Genomic DNA, 21739 nt, shown 5'->3' with positions numbered 1-21739 from the left:
AGATCGCCCTGACTTTCCCTGAGCAGGGCTTATTGAAATTCGCTAGGGCTGGCCGTCTAATTGTATCCTGATCAGATGACGAAGACAAAGGCTTGCCAGAATCCTTCTTTATAGTCACAACAGTCATTGGCATCAGAGGCGTTGCCTGGCAACCGCTGGAAATATGCTTTGTTCAAAAGGATAAAGTTTGAGAAGGAGGCAGTGCCGATCAAAACAATTCATTATTGTAGAGAACATACAGCTATTTTCAGAGCTTATGGCTGGTTTCTGCAGCACCGCGGAAGTCACAGCATCACGCTAAAAGCTATTGTTGAGGCCGTGTGGCCAGTACAATGCAGTTCAGTATGCCTGATGCACGCACACAGAGAACACAGGTGTTTTGTTTGTAAATTTTAATATTCACGTGAATATGGATTATCAGCTCACTTTTAGTATTATGAGTAATGGTGTGTAAAGGCAATTAAAAGGTTTTTTTTGTTTTACCTGTGGATTTAGAATGGTCAGAATGTGTCCCTAATCCATTACGCAAGAAACTGCTAGATGTATTCCAACCAATCATTCTAAGGCAGCATCTGACCATCTATGGTTGGCTGTATTATTTTTCTTGAACTGTTACATTAAAAAAATAAGTGCAGAATTTCATGTTTACCACTAACCTTTAAAGCTGAACTCCAGGCACAGAAATGTTCATTTAAATGTATTTCCTCAGTAGCCACTTATGATATGAAACCACATTGTATGCACCAATGGCCTTTACAAACCTAGTTACCTTGTAAAAGTAGCACTGACATCACCTTTCTGTACATGCTTGTTCAGACAGCAGAGCTGTGGGAGGGGCCACACAGGCGCCACCCGCTACAGGTTGCCTGCAGAAAACTACAGGAGGGGGCAGAGACCAGACCAGTCATCCTGCACAAGGAGGGAGAGCAGCAGTGAATGGTCTTTTATTACAGAGAGGCAAACTTTCACAATTACTGCACAGATCTGGAAGAAATACACTAAACACACCAAGATTCAAGGAAAAATACACATTACTCTTGTATTTAGACAATATTTGCTTATCCCAGAGTTCAGTTTTAAAGTGTATGTAAAGGCATTTTTTTTTTTTTTTAAGTCAAGTCTTGAGTAGAATATGGAAAGGTGTGATAACCCCCGTCAGGTTTTTATTTCTGTCTGTGCTAGGGAGATTCACCTCTTTCCTGTTTCTTCTGCTAATCATTTACCCCGAAACAGAACGTGGTGAGAAATCCAACATTTTAGACTTGTCTCCCCAGCAAGAAGAGAGGGAATTCCTTCAACTGGAACACGTTCTTATGACAACTCCCTATGGCCCCCTCCCTCACACAAGCGGACTGATTGGTTCCGCCTGTCCGTTGTTTAGGCATACCTGATTGGACCACCCATTGTTCTCTGTGTCAGCGGACATGTGTCCTCTGACACCTGCTGGTCAGGACAAGAACAGACGTACGGCGATACATGGTGGATCAGATGACATGCAGTCCGTTTCCCTCCAATGGCCCCATAGAGGAGAGGTGGCTGTGTCCGCACTGTATAGCGGAGTGGACATGGACCTGTCATCTGCCTGCTCAGTGGAGAGATCCCTCGCTGAGCAGGCGGATCCACTTTGTCTGAAAGGGCCTTAGATGGGAATCCTGTTTTCTTCAGAGGGATTTCTTCTAATTTCCTTTTAGGCCTCCAAGGCAGGGAGTGAAGGGAAATCTTTCAAGCAGGACACAAGTAACAGTAGAAACCTATATACCCTTCCATCTCCACTCGGTCTTCCTTCCGGGTTGGAGGGTTTAGGTCGTTTGGCTGCGCTACAGGGACGTCAGTCCCATGCATACACATGGGAGTCACGGCTGCCGCACAGAGCTCTGAATGGATGGCACCATCCATTCAGGGTGCAATGCGCATGCATCTGTGATGTCACCGTCCATTCAGGGTGCAGTGCGCATGCATCCATGATGTCACCGTCCATTCAGGGTGCAGTGCGCATGCATCCATGATGTCACCGTCCATTCAGGGTGCAGTGCGCATGCATCCGTGATGTCACCGTCCATTCAGGGTGCAGTGCGCATGCATCCGTGATGACACCGTCCATTCAGGGAACATTGCGCCTGCATTTGGGATGTCACTTGCTGCTAATAAAGTAAATATCTCCTAAACAGTGCATGATTAGGAGAACTTTACTAAGCCTTATTCTATGCTTGCCTGTAGGTATAAATAAAAAGCAGATTTACTACCGCTTTAAATGCCTAAATTGTAATAGAAATTCAAAGGATTTAATTCTGAACTTGTCTTACTTTGATTTTTCTCTTATTATGTAGGGCATTTGACAATGTATGTGACCAGTTTTGGGAGCAAATGAATGAGGCTATTCTACAGCATAGCACTACTCGGAGCAGCGAGAGACCTGGGTGAGACACATGAATGATCACTGGTGTGGAGCCCCCTTTTTGAAAGACTTTATTAGCCTACATGGGGTTATAATACATTAAAGGCCCAGTGTTAAGAAAAAGGTTATATTCTGTTAAAGTGAAATTCGTCTTTGTAAGGTTTTCAGTTTGTCAAAGTGAGGAGTTTAACTTTAGCAATGCCACTCGTGAAGACTAAATAAACCTGAACTCCAGGAAGATATTAAAGCTAAAGTTTGAACTGTTTATATTTTGCTTTTCCTGCTACTTCCTTCCTTGCTCATCAATGTGCTACTGACATTTCTAAATAAAGACCTTTCCATTTTTATGACCCTATTTGAGGCTTGGTGATGTCCTCACTGGTTCTCTGTGCTTCGCTCTACCAGTGTTTCTCAACCTTTCTTATCAAGACACAAAATTATTCACAATCTCAAGGCACCCCATTCCAAAATAGAAAAAACAAAACTAATAGTTTTACATAATCGCACATATAGGACAGCCAGAATTGGAGGTGAATTAAGCCAGCCATACATGGGAATTTGATTTAGCAGGGACCAGACAAATTTCAATCAATCAACATATGGGCAATGCAGTTGTTCAAAAGTTAATCTACCAATCGACACTTGTAAATCCGCCCTATCAGATTTCCCCCACTTGATCAGCACTACAATCAGCAGGAGCAAACAAGGATGCTTTGCAGGCGCCTGATGTCGTCCTTATGAACTGATGTCATCGGTTGTTGGGACACTGGCACCTGGAAGGTTGTAATTGTGCACAATGAAAACCTGTGACTTTGTGGAATTTAAAGGCAGGCTTGATCCCACTTGTATACACTTTTTGGGCAATTTGCCAAGGCACCCCTGAAGAAACCTGAAGGCACTCTGGTTGAAAAATGCTGCTCTATACAATACAGGCATATTATGACTTGGGGGGGGGGGGATGTTTGTGGGCAACATGGTGCTGAATATAGCTTCCTGAAATCACAGCAACCTGCTTCTGTACTCCTGTCAAGAGTCCTCAGCCCTTATGCAAGCAGTGGGCTGGTTAGTATGCAGCTACCTAAATGCCTTGATGGGTGGATACCAGTCTAGTGCAGTGGTCAGTTCTAGGCATGCTGCGTTTATGATCTCCCTAAGTGGTTTGGGGAATCCCAAGGCACTCTGTAGATGAGACCCAAGTGTTCACATATTCATAGAAACTTCAGTATCTGACCTAAAAGAGGCTTTTTTTTTTTTTTTTAATCCTTACCTAAGTGGTTGCAGCATTGGTCCGATGCTGCATCTCTCCCCCCGCCGGCTCTAAGACTGAAAACTGAGTGATCAAAGACCACTGATCGCTCAGTTCTCAGTGGTCCGTTCCTCTTGACGGCTCACTGAGAGGCTTAGCCAGGTGTCAGTCTAGGCTCCTGGGTGGATCCTGACCACAGGGTCAAGATTTTTCCCCAGCCTGGACCGGCTCTGTGATGTCAGCCGACAGCGGATTTCAGCCTGATGTCTGCTGAAAACTGGTCACAGGAGTGCAGAACGAACTGCACTCCTGTCATCCACAGGAGAAGTACAGCTAAATGGGCTTTTGACTGTACTACTTTAATTATGACTATCCCTCCTATTTAGTTTGTCTGGTTTCACCAGTGCTGTGGCCATTACAGTGCAATACCTTGCATACTCGAACAGTGGATTCTCTATCATGTAGAATACACATGTATCTGAACTTCTGACCTGATTTTTCTCTGCTGCAGTTAAGTAACACTTACAGATCTGGTTCCTCCTCCAAACTGGGACTGAAAAGTGAAAGAAGAAGCGGGAAACTGATGAGCTCAGCTCCCTGTCACTTTGCTTTCTCTTTCTATCAGCATGCTCCTTGCACTACAACACACCTGATTAGCTCTGTGTGCTGCTTCTCCCTCCTACAGTCTGTCTGTAAGGCTGGTATTGAATTGAATTTGGATACAAACACTGCTTACCTTTTTAAATAAGATACATTTACGATGTATTAATAAATATAGGGCTGCATTAATTTGTGTCTCTTTTTATATCTGCTTGGAGTTCAGCTTTAATTGTTTTGGTAGACTTTATGATCCAGCTTGGGGCCTAGATACAAAACTTTGTTTTCTCAAATAAAAGTAAGCACATGGTAAAAAGGGATCATCTGTACTTGCATAAGAGTAATGATAATCCTTCTGATTTAAATGAACACAGTAAATAGACTGATTATAGGTTATATTTGATGAGCTCTGTGCTAGTCATGTTACATATTTCTCTTATTCTTGTAGGACCAGCCGTGCCACATGGAGGTCAGATCGTGATTTGGGTCTGATGAATGCTATTGGTCTCCAGCCACGCAATCCTAGCACGTCAGTGACATCCCAGGGCACTCAGACCCCCGCACCACAGTTGCAGAATGCAGAGACTCAGACAGAACGGGAGGTACCAGAGACTCGACCTGCTGTCTCAGTCTCTGAAGGTAAGAGTTAAACTTCATATTGTCATCTACATTCTCAGTGACTCACTTGAATCTTCTGATCACACCCTCAGGCTGCACATTTTATATAAGCTTTCCTGTGCATTTTTTTAGTGTTCAGGATAAAATAAATTCACAGTCTGTTATCAAGATTAATTTAGATGGACTCTGTTTCCTAGGGTTTTTTTAACTGTAGATTTCGCCAGTCTAGTTTTCAACCTATGAATGCTTAAAAGATGTAGGTGCATTTATTTGCAGGCTTTGGTGCTATAACTTTACCTTGAAAGAAAAAATACTCTCCTGATAATAGTAATTCATGTGAAAAGAATACTGGCCCTTTTTTTTAGCTAGTTTCGTGTCTGTGATCTCTTAGAGACTTGTAATATGTTGCAGATGACACCAAGCTTTGCAGTTGAATAACTTCCTTACAGCAGTGGTCCACAACTCCGGTCCTCAGGGCCCACTAACAGGCCAGATTTTAAGTATTACCTTGGGGAGATGCAGACTAGAGTACTGCAATCATTGAGCAGCAAATGATATCACCTGGGATGTATTTCAGTTATCTTGCAAACCTAGCCTGTTAGTGGGCCCTGTAGGCCAGGGTTGAGGACCACTGCCTTACAGAATGTCTCCAACTTACAAGCCAACTTCAATGCACTGTTTCATTGGGCAACTTTGTGGCAAATGAGGTTTAATGTTGATTAATGTAAAGTTAACCACTTGGGGGTAAGAATATGCATGCATCATACATACTAGGGGTAGTACAACTGGGGATATCCATAGCGGAGAAAGATCTGGGTGTTCTGGTAGATCATAAGCTTAATAATAGCATGCAATGCCAAGTTGCGGTTTCCAAAGCAAGCAAAGTCCTTTTATGTATTAGCAGAGGAATGGACTCCAGAGACAGAGATATAATTTTGCCCCAGTACAAATCATTAGTAAGACCTCATCTGGAGTATGCAGTTCAGTTTTGTGCACCAGTTTCCTAAAAAGGATATCCGGAAACTGGAGAAAGTGCAGAGAAGAGCAACCAAACTGATAATGGGCTTGGAGGAGCTCAGCTATGAAAAAAGATTAGAGGAACTGAATTTATTCTCTTGAGATGAGAAATTAAGGGGGGATATGATCAACATGTATAAATACATAAGGGGTCCATACAGTTAACTTGGTGTTGAGTTGTTCACTTTAAGTTCATCACAGTGGACAAGAGAGCACTCTTTACGTCTAGAGGAAATTAGATTTTGTCTCCAAATATGGAAATGTTTCTTCACAGTAAGAACTGTGATAATGTGAAATAGACTCCCTCCAGAGGTGTTTTTTTTTCTGACATGATGTTGTTAGATCTTTCACTTGGATGTATTAAGTTCTACTAGTAAATACAGCTGGATAAAGCAAAAATTCTGTCCTAATTTCAGGCTGCAAAGCAACAAAATGTAATTATTTTAAAGGGGGTGATTCTTTTCTATACTCACTGTAGTTAACCGCTATTTTTAGCAATGTGTGAAAACATCATGACAAAAATTGTATTTGTCCTTTAAGAGGGTAAGCGATCTACATTGTAATAGCTGTTGTGATTTTGGAGCTTACGATCCAGTGATGGAATCAGTGTTCGCTTGCCATGCCTTAAATTTACCTTCTTTACCACTTGGCTGTGTCAGGATTAAGTCCTCTCTTGACAGTTTTTTGTAGTGTATTTGCCAGAACTTGTTCTTCCCCATTGTGATTGGTTGCCTCAGGATTTTACAGATCATGCATTGACAACGATTTACCGAAAGATTCCACAGATCATACTTTTGGTATCAAACATGTAACCGGCGCATGAGTCACACAATAGGCCAAAGTCCATATGGATCAAATACAGTCACTGAGTGAGATGGAAGGGGAAAAAAGTCTACCAATTTAGGGCAGCCTTCAAGAAACCAAAGCCAGGGGTTCCACAGGGCTACAAACAAAGAGAAAACAGAGGCGCCTCTAAGTGTAGACTTTATAACACATTTATTAATAAAAATATGCACTCACATCTGTAACAAAGTGCTCATGAGGAAAAAACCCATTCAGATGATCACGTCTACCACCCATCTCATCTCGGAACCATCGGAATGGGTTTTTTCCTCATGAGCACTTTGTTACAGATGTGAGTGCATATTTTTATTAATAAATGTGTTATAAAGTCTACACTTAGAGGCGCCTCTGTTTTCTCTTTGTTCATACTTTTGGTATACTGTGCATACTTTAGACTGAAAATTGGTGCAAAATGTCAACTCTGGGAGAGAAGAGGAAGTCTAGGAGAGAGGTACCATTCTTCATCAGAATGAACAATGGGGTGGAATGGTCCTGGGTTTCCTGCTAGTCTTTAACTTTAAGAAGATTTCTATTGGGGCTCCATGATTTGGATAGTGGACTTGGTGTGGGTAGCTGACTTATTTTCACCTGATCATTCAACCCCCTGCAAAGTGATGTGCAGCAATAGCAATTCTGTCATGCAAACAGTTAATTTAAAATCCTTTTCTAAAGGAACACATACTGCTTATGGAGCTTTTAGCTTTGTGATTTAAGTTGTGCACATAAACAGGCTTGTTAAATAAGGTAATGCAAAGCACAGTTAACCTATAAAAATTCGTACCACTCTAGTCAGTAAGATGCTAAGTGGAGCTAGAAATTGTTAGTTTTCCGCCAATTTTAGCTGTGTGTTCTGTTTCTGCTTTTAGCGTTAACGTTTTTTAAAAACTTTTTGTACCTGCAGGCTCCAGTATAGAGCAGGCAGCACAGCCTGGCAGCTCTACCAGTGATGTGGGAAATAGAGTGGAGTTACAAGAAGGGAATGTGGAGTCTACAGAGATCCCTGGATCAGGTGAGGAAATGCTCCCTTGTGTACTCTCTTCCTGAAATCCACTAGTACGCTTCACTGACACTTGCAGGATTTGGAATATTTGTAAATTTATTGGTATTCTTTATACTGTGCAGTCTGTGTTATTGGAGAACAAATTTGGATAGATTGGTCTCAGATCTTACACTAAAGATGACCAACCTTTCCCCCAGATTTTTCCACCCAGCAGCGATTCCCCCAGATATGTGCAAGTCCCTTAAACTCCAAAGCTTGTCCTAAAAAATTAACTGTTAACGCAAATTAAAAAAGCATAATGAATAGTACTGAGCTGTGCTCTTAAAGAAAAAAACTCAAGCTTGGATAGAGCCCTCTAAAAATGTTTTTCAGTTTAATTGTTGGAGCCCTGCTAAAGAATACTTTTAAAGGGTTAGTTTCCTGAAAAAATTAACAGGCGAACTAACGCTGTTCGCCTTACCTACCCCCCTATGGATCCCCAGTGTACTTTACCTTGGTGGGTGATGAGCTGTCCATGCCCATGCAGGCAGTGCAGTGGTCCAAGGTTGAGAAATACTCGATGCTGATGCTGATCTATCAGAATTGTGCTTATCTGTCCCAGAAACACTGCAGAAAGACAAGGGAGAAGAGTGGGGTTTTGAAATCCCTGGACCACTGCACCAGCTGCATGGGTATTGACAGCTCATCACCCACAGAGGCAAGTACAGCAGGGACTGGGTGGTGAGAAGGGTGTACGGTGTTCACCTTTTTCATTTTTTTTCTGAAAAGCTGAACCAAAGCCGGAATACATGGATGAAATTTGTCTGGTTCAGCAGGGACCAGACGAATTTTGATCCAAGTGTGGGCATCCTGGTTGTACACAAGTCGATCAAACAATATCCTAATATGCCAGCGGTAGAACAGTGTGTGCCGCCAGTTATAAGCTGCAACACTAATCATTGTGATTTGCCGGCAGGGAAGGCTCCCCGTGCTCTCTGCTGGCAGAACACAAAAGAGCTTTGGGACGAATTCCCCCATTAACACTGAATGTGTTTATGGGGAAATCTAGCAATTTTCTTTCCTTCAAACCGTGGTGGAAGAAAAGAGAATTGCGCAATGTATTGCCTGCTTTACACTTTAAGTAGCAGCATAGCCTTTAGGTGACTGGGACTAGACATAGAATAGGAGATTCCTATTTAATCTATAGCATGTCCCAGATACATACTCAAACCATCTCACCCTCCATGTGCTGTCATTGGAGATAGATCCTGGCTGCATGATGTGTGCGCTACTCTACATTGCCAAGTCTAAAGCCACAAGTTGATCAGCACATCTACAATAAAAAACATAATCCTTAACGGTAATCCCTTAAAAGACCATAATTGGAGGTTAAAAATAAAAACATGCTCTCCAGGATGACAGGTTTCAATTCCTTGGGACTTTATCCAGAAATAAGTGGTTAATGCATTATCCTGGAAGAGTGTTGTTTTTTTTACCTGCCTTGTAATTTTTTTCTTTTTAAACATTTTACGATAATAGGTTTTTTTTTTTTTCCCCAGTTTTGTCGATTAACTTGTGGTTTATAGCATGTCCTAGCCTTGGCACACCCTGTTCCACCATTGGCATATTATGATATTGTTTAATCTGTTAATATTAGGTAATATAAATGCAGCATTTTATAGCAACCTACAAAGTTCTCTTTTGATCTGACTGCTCTAAATTGAGTACATATAGATGGGAAAAAAATCATTCTGATGGTGGTGAAAATATACATTTTTATCTAAAGCCAAAATACTTTTTAATTTAGGATAGCGTAAGTAAAGGTTAAAACCCGCCTTTTTTTTATTTTTATTGTGATAACACTACATTAAGAGCCGGTTCACACTGGGGCGACTTGTCAGGCGACCTGGTCGCCTGACAAGTCGCCGTGGGTTGCCTGCCATAGATTAGCACAGGACCCGTTCTAATAGGAGCGACACAAGTCGCTCCGACTTAGAAAAAGGGTCTTGTACTACTTTGGGGCGACCTGGAGCAACCTGCATTGACTTCAATGATATGAAGTCTGTGCATGCCGATCCGAGGTCGCGGTGCGCGCTGTGCACCGTGACTTCACAGGTCGCCCCAGCAAGTCGGGTTGCTCCTATGTGAACCGGCTCTTAAAATTGACAGGTCTGTCTTTTGTCCCGAAAGTACTTTCGAGTTTGATCAAAAATAGTATTAAGGTCTCAGAGGGGAAGCAAGCAATGGGAAATCTCTCCAAGAGGGACACAGCTTCAAAAACATAGTACAGTTAAGGGAGGCTGGGTCTTTTTTTTTTTTCTTTGCTACTATGTTTTTCTAGCCATTGACACTCATTTCCCTTGTTGATTTTGTTGGTATCAATAGAGTGATGGGGGAATCTCCCCAGTGCAGTAAAAAAACTGTGATATAAATCTAATAGAGGTTCTGATATCTCCCCACTCTTTCCAAAACGGGGTTGGAGTTGGGTTTTCTACTGCAGTATTGCCAGCTAACCATCTGCCCACTGCCTATTGCATAAACATATTTTAGGCTAACTGTTTACATCAGGATTAGCTGGTTCCTCATAATTAGACATATTTAATTGAACATTTGGGTGTGTTATACCCTCTGTGCTCTAGCAACGACATATTCAATAATATATATCTGTAGATCTAGACTTTGCACGCACCTCACTGTTCTGAATTGGGGCGCCAGTGTTACGTGAAGCAGCCAAGCGAAATTGGAATTAAACACAAGTCCTTCTTTGTCCTGTATATGGCCTTGGACATACAGACTTCAGTTTATATGTGGGCAGTACAGTAAGCATTTAAGAAGGCTTTGGGAGACTTTGTTCAAGCTTTTGAATAAACCTTTAGCTGCATTTTAGGGATGTTAAAGTAGAACTACTATTGCAGAGATTTACCTTCACTTCCTGTTCCACAGCCAAACAGGAAGTGAGAGAAAATCCCGCAATTAGGGGAATTCCTTGGGGACGCCTCAGGTCACCAAAGCTAGTATTTCTCATGGGAAGATTTCTCCTCTATTAGATGTCTGGGGACAACCCAAAATTTGGGATTTTCTTTTACTTTCACTTTCAATGATAATGGCAAACAGGACAAATAAAGAGGGTGACTCTTCCTAATGGGAACAGACAGCAATAAAAACTGACAGGGGTTCTAATCCCCCTCTGCTCTATCAAAAAAAAAAAAAAAAATTTCTCTTTCGTTCATTGACGGACACAGCGCTCCATAAATCATAACTACTGGGTTATATTGCCTCCCCGGAGTAGGACTAGGATAAAACACCTGGCTACGCCCATGTGCTGTCCTCCGCTTGGTATATAACCCCCCCTCTCTGCTCTAGGTAATTTGTTTTAATTTGTCTAGTCAGGAGTAAGGACCTAGGCTCCTGGCTGGGATCTCTGGTCCTAGCAATTTTTTTCTCCTTCCTTACATCTTTTTTGTTTTTCTCTCGGGAGATCTACAGTCAACTGCCAGGCTGGACAATCTAGATCCAGTGATCCCCCCCAGTGCAGCCAGCGAGCATGTGCAGACCGCAGCTACACACTAGGTCAGCCACAACATAGCCTCACAGACAGAGGCTGACCCGCGAGTTAAACGTCTCACAGGGTTGCATATGACCCGGCTTGGGTCTGAGTCACAGCGGTCCCTTGGCTGACAGCTCCCCTACTTCTGTGGTGAGGATTCTGTCTGGAGCGTTACCCGCACCATGGAAGGGTAAGTACAGTCCCCCCTCTCCACTTTTGGTGTTTTTTTTTGGGGTGGATGCTGGTAACCTCCAGGGACAGTTGGACCTGCCTGCAGGTTCCCTCCTCCAATCCTTAAAAATCACTCTGTGACCCGTGCTTCCCCCACTCCCTTTCCCCCCTGTTTGGACCTGGAGTCTGGTGGGGGTTCCAGTGCAGAGAATGCACCAGAGCCCCAGGGGTCTCCCCCGCTATCCCCACTCTGTAAGGGTCCTGGGATAGTGTTTGTCCTGCCCTGGTAGTCTGGAGGGGTCTCAGTGTAGGAGACCCCTAGGTGCATGCCCTACTGTTTGCAGTGTGGGTATAGCACAGGGGGGTCCCAGTGCAGAGTGCGCAGCGGAGTCTCCCCTAACATGTCCGGGGTGGTTGGGGGGGAGATCCCCTTGCAGAGGGTGCAGCCTTGCAGAGGGCACAGGGAAGATCCTGGCAACATGCTTCAACGTTTGTAGCTGATGGTGACCATTTTCCCTTAACCTGGCTGGCCTCCGGTTGGCGGCCATGTTTGTTTAGCCGAATGATGTCACAGGGGCCATTTTCCCTCATTCTGGCTGGTCTCCTGTTGGCGGCCATGTTTGTGTAGCCGGATGATGTCACTCACGGGGGCCATTTTTCCTTAGTCTGGGAGATGCTGAAAACAACTGAAATCTCGTGGGGATGCCGAAGCTCCTTCTCTTCCTCCTAAGTTTCCTCTTCCTGTGCCTGGGACATATGAACAGGGATAGCATCCATGATAATGGATTCTAATTTTCAGCGCTCCTCCGGTGGGTAGGGTGAGTCTTTTGGGGTCCCTGTTCTCTCTGCTGATAGGTGCCTTGAGGGGATCCTTTAGTGGTGCCAAAAGACTGTTTTTTGTACTGCAAGGTCTTCCTTTGCTTATGGAGCCTCAGTCACATCTTCCCCTCTGACCCCCTCATGGAGGTGGCAGGTCCCTTGGAACCCCAGCTTCCCACGGTTGCACTGACGGCAGTCCTTAGTGTCCTGGGTGGAAGTGGCGTGTGGGCAAAGGCCCAGGAGGAAGCATCCCCCACCTTCCCCTGCTCAGGCTGTCTCATCTGATTCTGTGCCTGATGCCACCGTGGATGCGGCTCATCCAGGGGTTTTAATATCCCACCTCCTGATCATCAATAGTAAGAATGATTCCTCCATGGTCACAGCAGCGAATGAAAAAGCACTGGTAGACGCACTTATCACTGCAGTGTGAGACTTTAAATATGGAGGATGCGGCTGATGTAGCCATGGGTGTGGCTGTGTCGTTATGTACGTTCAAGTCACATCGTACTCCAAAGGTGTTTCCTTGGGGCCCCCTTTTTGACCGGTTTTCCTGTAAGGAATGGGAACAACCAAAATTACCCTTTGTGGTCCCCAAACGTTTTGCTGTACGTTACCCTTTTGAGGAGTCACTTTTAAAAAAAAAAGTGGGCTTAGTCCACCAGTGGTGGACCCTCCTGTTTCCTTTCCAGATTGAATAAAGCTACCATGATCCCAGTAGAGGAATCCCCATCCTGACACCAAAGCGGAGGCTGTGGCATGCAGCATGTTTACTATGGCTGGTTTGGTAATGCGGCCAGTCTTTCCCTCAGCCCTGGTGTCTCAAACTCTAACTGAATGGGCCAAGCTTTTGGGCCTGGGGGGTGAGCAGGGTCCTCGCTGCTTATGTTGATTTAGCAGACCAGTTGGCCCATGGGCTGCATTTTATTTGTGATGCAGCTTTGAATATTGCTGCTCTCCTGTCCAAACTTTCTGTTTCAGCTGTGGTGATTAGGCGCTTGCTGTGGCTTAAGAATTGGTCCGCAGACCAAAGAAAGCCTCTAAGAAAGCTTTCATTGAGCTGCCCTTTAAGCCTCGGTTCACATTTATGCGAGTGCGGGAAGGCTGCGAATCCGCAGCCTGTTCCCGCATCGCACACGCACCCCCGGCAGTTCACACTGCCATATGCGATACGCTGGGGGGGTCAATGTAATCTTAACGACACCCCCAGTTTGATCGCATATCGCAGTGCGATCGTGCAGTTCGCACAGGATCGGATCGCACAAGTGTGAACCGCTGTGCGATCCGATCCTGATGCGGCTAGAAAAAAGGGTCCCTGTGCGTGTTTGGAGCGGCTGCGGTGCGAATTTAGCCATACAAACTGTATGGCTAAACTCGCACCGCACAGCCGATCGCATGTAATGTCGGAGCAGTGCACTCCGGCATTACATGCGAACCCCGCACACGCACAAGTGTGAACCAGGGCTCAAGGCGATCGCTTGTTTGGGGCTACCCTGGATGACATCATTAAGGCATCTCGGGAGGGAAGAGTACCTTCCTGCCACAGTCAAGGAAAGGGAAGGAGCCTTGCCGCAGACGGGGACCGTCGTCTCAGCCCATAGAAAATTATTTTGTTCTTCTGGGACGGAGAATAAGGGAAAAAGATCTTTTAAATCTTCCCCGGGAGATTCCAAGCTCTTGTGACCCGGTTAAGGCTCCTGTGTCCTGGTTAAGGGCTCTTATGTTAGGACTTGGGTTATTTTCCCCACCCTTCATTTTCCTTTTAGCACAGCCTTTGGACGTCCTAGTAGTTATGATTTATGGAGCGCTGTGTCCGTTGAGGAACAAATGAGAAAATGGGATTTTTGTACTTTCCATAAAATCCATTTCTCTGAGTTCGACGGACACCGCACCCACCCCTCTATGGAGTTCTGATACTTCTAATCCTGCTTGCTACTAAACTGATTAGCTGCAGCAGAGGGGGGGGGGGGGGGGGGTTATATACCAAACCGAGGACTGCCCATGGGCGTAGCCAGGTGTTTCTGCCTGGTCAGGTGTTCTGCCTAGTCCTACTCCTGGAGGAGGCAATATAATCCAGTAGTTATGATTTATGGAACGCTGTGTCCATCGAACTCGGAGGAATGGATTTTACGATAAGTACAAATTTTTTACATTTAGTTTTACTTTAATGTATGTCTAAATGACAGTGCTGATTGTGCACCTTGCTAGCAGGCTTAAATTAAGTGTTACATTCAGATGATGTTTTTCTTAAACCTGACAGCCTGTGTTGCCCTTAAATTGCCACTATATGCGAAACTCCCCCCCCCCCCCCCCCCCATTTTTGGATAGAGTAAGGGAGGGTTATAACCGTCAGGTTTTGACACCAGAACTAGTGTTGACTGATGTCAACCTAAAATTTGAGATTTTCTTTTTTTCGATAATAAACAGGACAAATTGGGTGAATCTGCCTAATGGGGCCACAGACAGCAGTGTCACAAGGTTTGGTGTCACCTGGTGCAGTAAAACATGGTTTCACTCCCCCCCCCCCCCCCGGGGATGGGGGTGACACCATTGTGTCCTGCCACTAATCCTAGCACAAACCCCCCCCCCCCCCCCAAATAAATCCCCCCTCGTAGCACAAATCCCCCTAATCCCCTCTCCTTGCACAAATACCCCCTCCTAGCACAAATATCCCCAATCCCCTCTCCCAGCACAACCCCCATTGTAAAAAATCCCCCCAACCCCCTCTGCTAGCAATGATACCCCCTCCTAGCACAAATCCCCCGAATCACCTGCACAAACTTCTCATCTCAGCACCAATGACTGTTACCCCCCCCCCCCCTCCCCTTTTATTGTGTGAAGTTTCCCTGGCCTGTGAGCTCCCCCACTCCCAACTTAAGATAGGAAACCAGGTAGAAGTGCGGGTTTTGCTGTGCTCTCTCACTGCTGTCAGTGGAGCGCTCTTCCATACAGCAGATGACACAGGATCGGGCTGTAAACAGTTTGATTACCCCACCCCCTATCTCCTCCAATGACCGCTCATCTCTCGGTAGCAGGGATTGAAGCAAACGCTGTTAGATGTAAGAGCGATCCTGTGTCATATGCTTTGTGGAGGATCGCTCTGCTGACTGGAAGGGGAGAACACCGCCCACACTCTCGGCTCTCTGATCTCTGTCCTCTCCTTTACGAATTTAACTGCCCCAGGCTGCTCTCCCCTTGTCCCGGCTGTAAGTGCCGAGATAGGTGGAAAGGCGCTCAACTGCCAGGCACAGCATACAACTAAAATTAGTACCCCCTCTAGATCCGCCCATGGTGTCAACCCTCTGGCGGGTGTCATCTGGGTGTGGTCTGCACTCGCACCCCCATAGTGATGCCACTGACAGACAGCAATAAACCTGACAAGAGAGTCCTAAACCCTCTCCACTCTATCCAAAACTAAATGGAAAAAAAAAGTGTTGCGATAGTGACATTTTAATGTCGGTTTACATCACTAAAAGTATATGTGAAGGTCACTTTAAAGTCTTCAGCAAAGCTGCTTGAAGCGGGTTAAAAGCTTTGCAAATGCTTTGTAAAAGCTTGCTGTACATGCTGTTCATTCAGACTAAACCCTGCCTGTGCAAGTGGATGTCAAGCCTAAATCTTTTTTTCTAGTTTTGAATAGAGTGGGGAAAGATTAGAACTCCTGTTGGGTTTTTACTGCTATCCGGGGCCCAGTTAGCCTTCATTAGCATGGCTTTCCTGCATTTATTTTAATAAACACTGGAGAAATTGATCTGGGAAATATAACCAAACATTTACTTCCAGCTCAATTTCTCCGGCATTTACATGTGTTTTCACAAGTTAACATGTCTTTACATGCATTTAGATGTATAGACTATCTAATCTGCTCCTGGTTGCACTGATTTCTATTTTTTCTAAATGGGGCTAAAGCAAATACACCTAAACACAAGTTAATGCAAGGTGTGCATTATACCATTTAAAATAATTACATGCATTTATGTCCATTTAAAAACGTTCTATAAATGCATATAATCGTATGCCCATGTGAATGTGGTCTTAGAGAGATTTCCCCTTACTTCCTGTCTCGCTGATGACAATTTCACTAGACAAGAAGTGAGAAAAATAAAAAATCAATATGAATGAAGACAGAAGTAATTGAAGTGTTAAAGTTTTCCCCCTGCTATATTACCAAGAACATTTTTCTTATGTATTTGTTGCTGCTGGGAATTTCCTTTTTTTCTGTATGGTAAACGTCAGCTGGACAGGAAGCTAGAAGAAAACGATCTAATGCAGCAATCTGGCACGGGTTCTAATCCTTCCCCCCTCTAACTAATCGTAAACATTTGGTTGGACATACATTTTTAGGGCTCATTTACACTTGCTTCAAAATCTGGCATTGGACCTGCTTTTTTAAAAGCACTCTTAAATGCCAATCCAAAGCACCTGTCACTAAAAAATATGCTTACCTTACAATCCAGTTGACAGGTTGTGTTTGCTTTACTTCACAAATTATACCTCGTGTTGCTCTCTTGGCGCTTCAAAGCGTCTCTAAGGCCTCCATAGAAGTCTATTGAGTCTTTTGAGGGCTTTATTTAGCGTTAGCTTTGCTTTGTATTGGAGGTATTTTACGTATGAGATATCCCAAAATGTACTGGGAAACCAACAAGCGAACCGAAAAGACATCAGCAGTCACTTCCAGGTCATGTGTATATATTCTGGAAGTGTCTGGTGCAGATGTCACATCTGGTGGGCAGCAAGGAGCATCAGGAAGGTGAGCAGGGTACGGACTGGAGCAGAGCAACTAGCAAACGGCACACATGGTATGCACCATGGAAACACTATAGCAGAAGGTGAGTGGGGACCGGAGAGAGGAGTGGCAGAGATCAGAAGAGCTGGGGAAACAGAACAGGAGAAACTAGCAAAAATCACACATGGTGAGCAGCATGGGACTAACATAGCGAGAGGTGAACAGGGACCAGAGAGGAAGATCCGCAAATCAGAGGATCAGCAGAGCTGGAGGTTACTACTGTGCAGGGTATCGGCAGAGCTGAGGTTACTACTGAGCAGGGTATCAGCAGAGCTGAGGTTACTACTGAGCAGGGTATCAGCAGAGCTGAGGTTACTATTTAGCAGGGTATCAGCAGGGCTGAGGCTACTATTGAGCAAGGGATCAGCAGAGCTGAGTTTAATATGAAGCAGGGGATCAGCAGAGCTGGGTTTACTACGGAGCAGGAAATCAGCAGAGCTGGAGTTTCTACTGAGCGGGGATCAGCAGAGCTGGGGTTTCTACTGAGCGGGGCATCAGCAGAGCTGGGGTTTCTACTGAGCGGGGCATCAGCAGAGCTGGGGTTTCTACTGAGTGGGCATTCAGCAGAGCTGGGGTTTCTACTGAGTGGGGCATCAGCAGAGCTGGGGTTTCTACTAAGTGGGGCATCAGCAGAGCTGGGGTTTCTACTAAGTGGGGCATCAGCAGAGCTGGGGTTTCTACTGAGTGGGGCATCAGCAGAGCTGGGGTTTCTACTGAGTGGGGCATCAGCAGAGCTGGGGTTTCTACTGAGTGGGGCATCAGCAGAGCTGGGGTTTCTACTGAGTGGGGCATCAGCAGAGCTGGGGTTTCTACTGAGTGGGGCATCAGCAGAGCTGGGGTTTCTACTGAGTGGGCATTCAGCAGAGCTGGGGTTTCTACTGAGTGGGGCATCAGCAGAGCTGGGGTTTCTACTAAGTGGGGCATCAGCAGAGATGGGGTTTCTACTGAGTGGGGCATCAGCAGAGCTGGGGTTTCTACTGAGCGGGGCATCAGCAGAGCTGGGGTTTCTACTGAGCGGGGCATCAGCAGAGCTGGGGTTTCTACTGAGCGGGGCATCAGCAGAGCTGGGGTTTCTACTGAGCGGGGCATCAGCAGAGCTGAAAAAAATCAACACACATTGGTTATTTGCCAAGCTTCAAAAAAGTATCTCTGAAGCATCACAGAAGCATGAAAAAAGCATGTTGAAGCTTTAGGTCAAAAAAGTCAAAGCAGATGTAAATGAGCCCTTCTTGTACAGAGCTTTGTTATTTTGTTACTGAACTGTCACAATGTGGTTTGTTTTTATCACTGCTCCTGGGTGGGTACCTTCCCCAAACGTGCTGTCTTTTGTAGCTGACCTCTTATACCGGACTTGTTTATGCTTCTCTCTCTATTATACCACAGTCCTTCGCTTCCCTCATACTCTGCCCCTTCATGTCCGACAGGCGAGGGACAGGAGGACGCTCTGAGCAGAATCCAGCGACTTATGGCAGAAGGAGGGATGACTGCAGTGGTCCAGAGGGAGCAGAGCACAACCATGGCATCGATGGGGGGATTCGGCAACAACATCATCGTGAGCCACCGAATCCACCGCAGCTCCCAGACGGCAACAGATTCCGCCTCGCGCGCCTCCACCTCGCACTCTGCACAGCCCTCCACGTCTAGAGAGACCGTAGCAGAACTGGAAAGGCGCCTCTCTCCACTTCAGCCAAGCCGATCCATACTGCCAGTGCCGTTGACCAATAACAACGGTGACCTAAATGCCCGACCTCCGAACAGCGGCAACTTTCCGGGCGTGGAGAGGTAGAAAACGTGAAGCCGCCAAGTTGGTACTGCTGTAAGGACAGATCTCCCCCTTCCCCCCCACCTCCTGTTTACGGTGGGCGGGGGGGGGCTTTCGAGCTGTGGATTATGGTGCTATAGACTTTCAGTGAAATTTTATTTGATAGCTGACCCTCCACCAGTGTGCGGAGGGGAGGTGCAGAGAAGTGTAAAAATCGCAGCTGACCTATATCACACTGCCCCTTCTCTTCCCATCCTACTTTGTATAGCAAAAAGACATCATCCGCCATCACCCTTTAGGAAAGGGTTTGAGGCTCCTACTCTTCCCTCGGCTCCCTTGAAGGTGAACCTAAAGAAGAGTCTTATCCATTAGAATCCCCGTTCAGATTTTTTTGTTTTCTTTGTTTTTGTTTCCAAAGCTATATATTGGTCATGGCGGGGGAACTAGCACTAACCTTCCCCGTCCAGTGCAAGGAGCTGCTAAAAGACTGTTACTGCCCTTCTTGCTTTGACTGAAGTTCAAGGAGGGATGCATGCACTACAGGGAAGGGCGAGGCCTATAAGCCGCCTCTCCTCTACGCCAGGCTTGCGTGTCCGGGTGCTCTGCACCTCCATTCAGACTCAGCGATTCACGCTGACGATCGGTTTTTCTCTCCACCACATGCACACAAGAGTGCTATCTGTTTTCAGTATGACACTCATTCTCCTGCAGTGGTCACAAGCCCATAATCAGCCCCCATTCACTACAATGGTTTGCCCAATTGCCAAACAGCTCCAGAAAAATGCTGCGATTACAGTTTTCAGATGTGCTTTTCTCTTTTTTTTTTTTTTTTTCTTTATCTTTTTTTTTTGCAAATGTGACCTGTGCTTCTTTGCGGGTCTAAAATAACTTTTTTTTTCCTTTATCTGCTCTCTCTGTCTACAGTGTGTGTGTGTGTGTTTGATTCTGATGGATAAATGTCCCCCCCACTTTGTGTGAATACGTCACCCCCAGATCCCTGCCAGAGGCCAGTAGCACAGCTCGTGTTAACCCTTACCTTTCCAGACCAATCAGCAGCTTACCCAGAGACCCACACAGCAGCATGCCAGCAGCTGCATCAGTTAACCAGTCGCTCCTCTTAACCTATGAGATTTGGGCGAGCTCATCTGGATGTATGCACCCACTAACGCACACTTGGCACGGTCTCTTGGAGACCCTAATAGATGTTGGCAGTATTAACCGTAAATGTTACAGGAGGGGCTGGGTTTTTAATGAAAGCTCTTGCATGTGAACTACAAAAAGCTTTTTTTTTTTTTTTTTAACGAAATACAATGAAAGCCGCTGATGTGAATCCTAAATTTCCAGCTGTGCAGATTTTAACTCATCATTCTACCTGCAGTAACCCACCAGGGTGATACAGGGGGCGCCGGTGAGGAGCTGCATACTGGCAGGAAGGATGCACAATTCGAGACAGTTTCTGGACTGGGCTGTTCTGGGTCCCCCCCCTCTTATGAAAGCTCCTCCCTCCTTCAGTGTGAACAGCAGCACCACTGAACCCCGCCTACAATAACTGCCAATGCCTGTATTAACATAACTGCAGAGCATTGCTCCAGTAACGGCTTTATTGCTAGTGTCTATCGTAGAGCATTGCTTTTAACCCCTGCTGTACCATTAATCTCAGTGGCTGAGCATTGCTCCAGTGTACTATGTAGCAGTGAGTACTGGAAGGTTTTCACTTGACTGTCTTTTACTCTTTCCTCCTGTCATTCAAACCTGCAGAGCATCACTCCAGTGCCCCGCTGTAACATTATAAGACTTGCAGAGCATTGCTCCAGTAAACCGTAATGCTTGGTTGGTTTGCTCTTATGTGTAACACTTTTTTTTTTTTTTTTTTGTTGTTTTTGTTTTTTTTTTTTTTCAAGGTGCTGTGCAAAAAGCATCATTCCAATAACGCATTGTGACCTTTTTAGGGCATGACTCAATTCATGTAACAATTGTTGAATCTGCAGAGCATTGCGCCAGTAAAACCCTGTGACACCAGCTAAGATTCTCTGTTTTTGTTTGATTTCTGTTTGTGTGATCAGAGCATTTTCTTATGTTATTGCGGGATGTGCCAAGAGGAAACCACGAAGCCCTCTGCAAATACAGGTACGGTATTGTTCGCTTAGGACCTGTGTTCACCTTGTTCATTTAATAAATCCTTGACAGGTGCGTTTGACCTCCTTCTGACCTGCATTTTACTTGCTTTAAGCAGGGTTTGCTTACATATAGACTCTTAGGGGGATACAAAACCTGTCTGAAGTAAACACAAAATCAACACAGGCCCTTATAATATCACAAATAAAGGACACACAAGGATTTATTTGGTATTTATGATGAGTGGGTGGAGTCACACAGAACGGCAATTCAGCTTGTAGAATACAAAAATCAATGTGACATTACAGTGTACCTTCAAGTATCTTTACGAGTCTGGATGACTATATTTCTGACCTATTAGGAAAGATGCAGCAAGAATATATTTTTCCAAGAAATTGTACCTTTTATCTTTAAAAAAAACAGGCCTTGAGCTCCAGTCAAGTGATTTTGCCTAGACCAAGATGATGTCATCAGTCTGCTGCAGGCAGCAGGAAGCACTTTCTCTATCGCTCATTGACAGACGTAGTCCTCGGTGATACAGCACCTTCGGGTTTATGTTGCCTCCACAGGAGTAGGACTAGACAGGAAATAAAATGCTCTGGCCACACCTTAGGGGCAGTCCCAGAGGGTATATCCTCTCTCTCTCTGCCTCAGCAAATCAGTTTTTTTCTGTCTAGTCAGGAGTAAGGACCTAGATACCTTGCTGGGATCTTCGGTCCTGGCAGGATTTTTTTCTTAGAAAAGATTTTTTAGACAGCTTTTTTTCTCCAGTGTTCCTGTGAGATCTTCAAGCAAGAAAGCTGAACTGGGCGACGGGCGGGATGTTGAGATCCAGTGGTCACCCCAG

General features: G+C 45.2%; 1 protein-coding gene across 3 annotated transcripts in view; it reads left to right on the top strand.

The window, feature by feature from the left end:
- Positions 1-20796, top strand: part of AMBRA1 (autophagy and beclin 1 regulator 1) — a 226914-nt gene extending 206118 nt beyond the window's left edge. Inside the window, exons 16-19 of one of the 3 annotated variants that reach the window (XM_082271115.1) lie at positions 2328-2417; positions 4687-4877; positions 7618-7725; positions 18440-20796. In XM_082271115.1, the coding sequence (XP_082127241.1) occupies positions 2328-2417; positions 4687-4877; positions 7618-7725; positions 18440-18801 (751 nt within the window). In that variant the 3' untranslated portion in view covers positions 18802-20796. Of the gene's footprint in view, positions 1-2327; positions 2418-4686; positions 4878-7617; positions 7726-18398 lie in introns of all 3 variants that reach the window. The other 2 variants (XM_082271117.1, XM_082271116.1) reach the window with 2 other exon arrangements.
- The last annotated feature ends 943 nt before the right edge of the window (positions 20797-21739 follow it).

The sequence above is a fragment of the Pelophylax lessonae genome (genome assembly GCF_965119305.1).
Source record: "Pelophylax lessonae genome assembly, chromosome: 10".
Taxonomy (NCBI): domain Eukaryota; kingdom Metazoa; phylum Chordata; class Amphibia; order Anura; family Ranidae; genus Pelophylax; species Pelophylax lessonae.
Note: the sequence above shows the minus strand (reverse complement) of the source record. Positions and strands in the feature narration are given on the sequence as shown.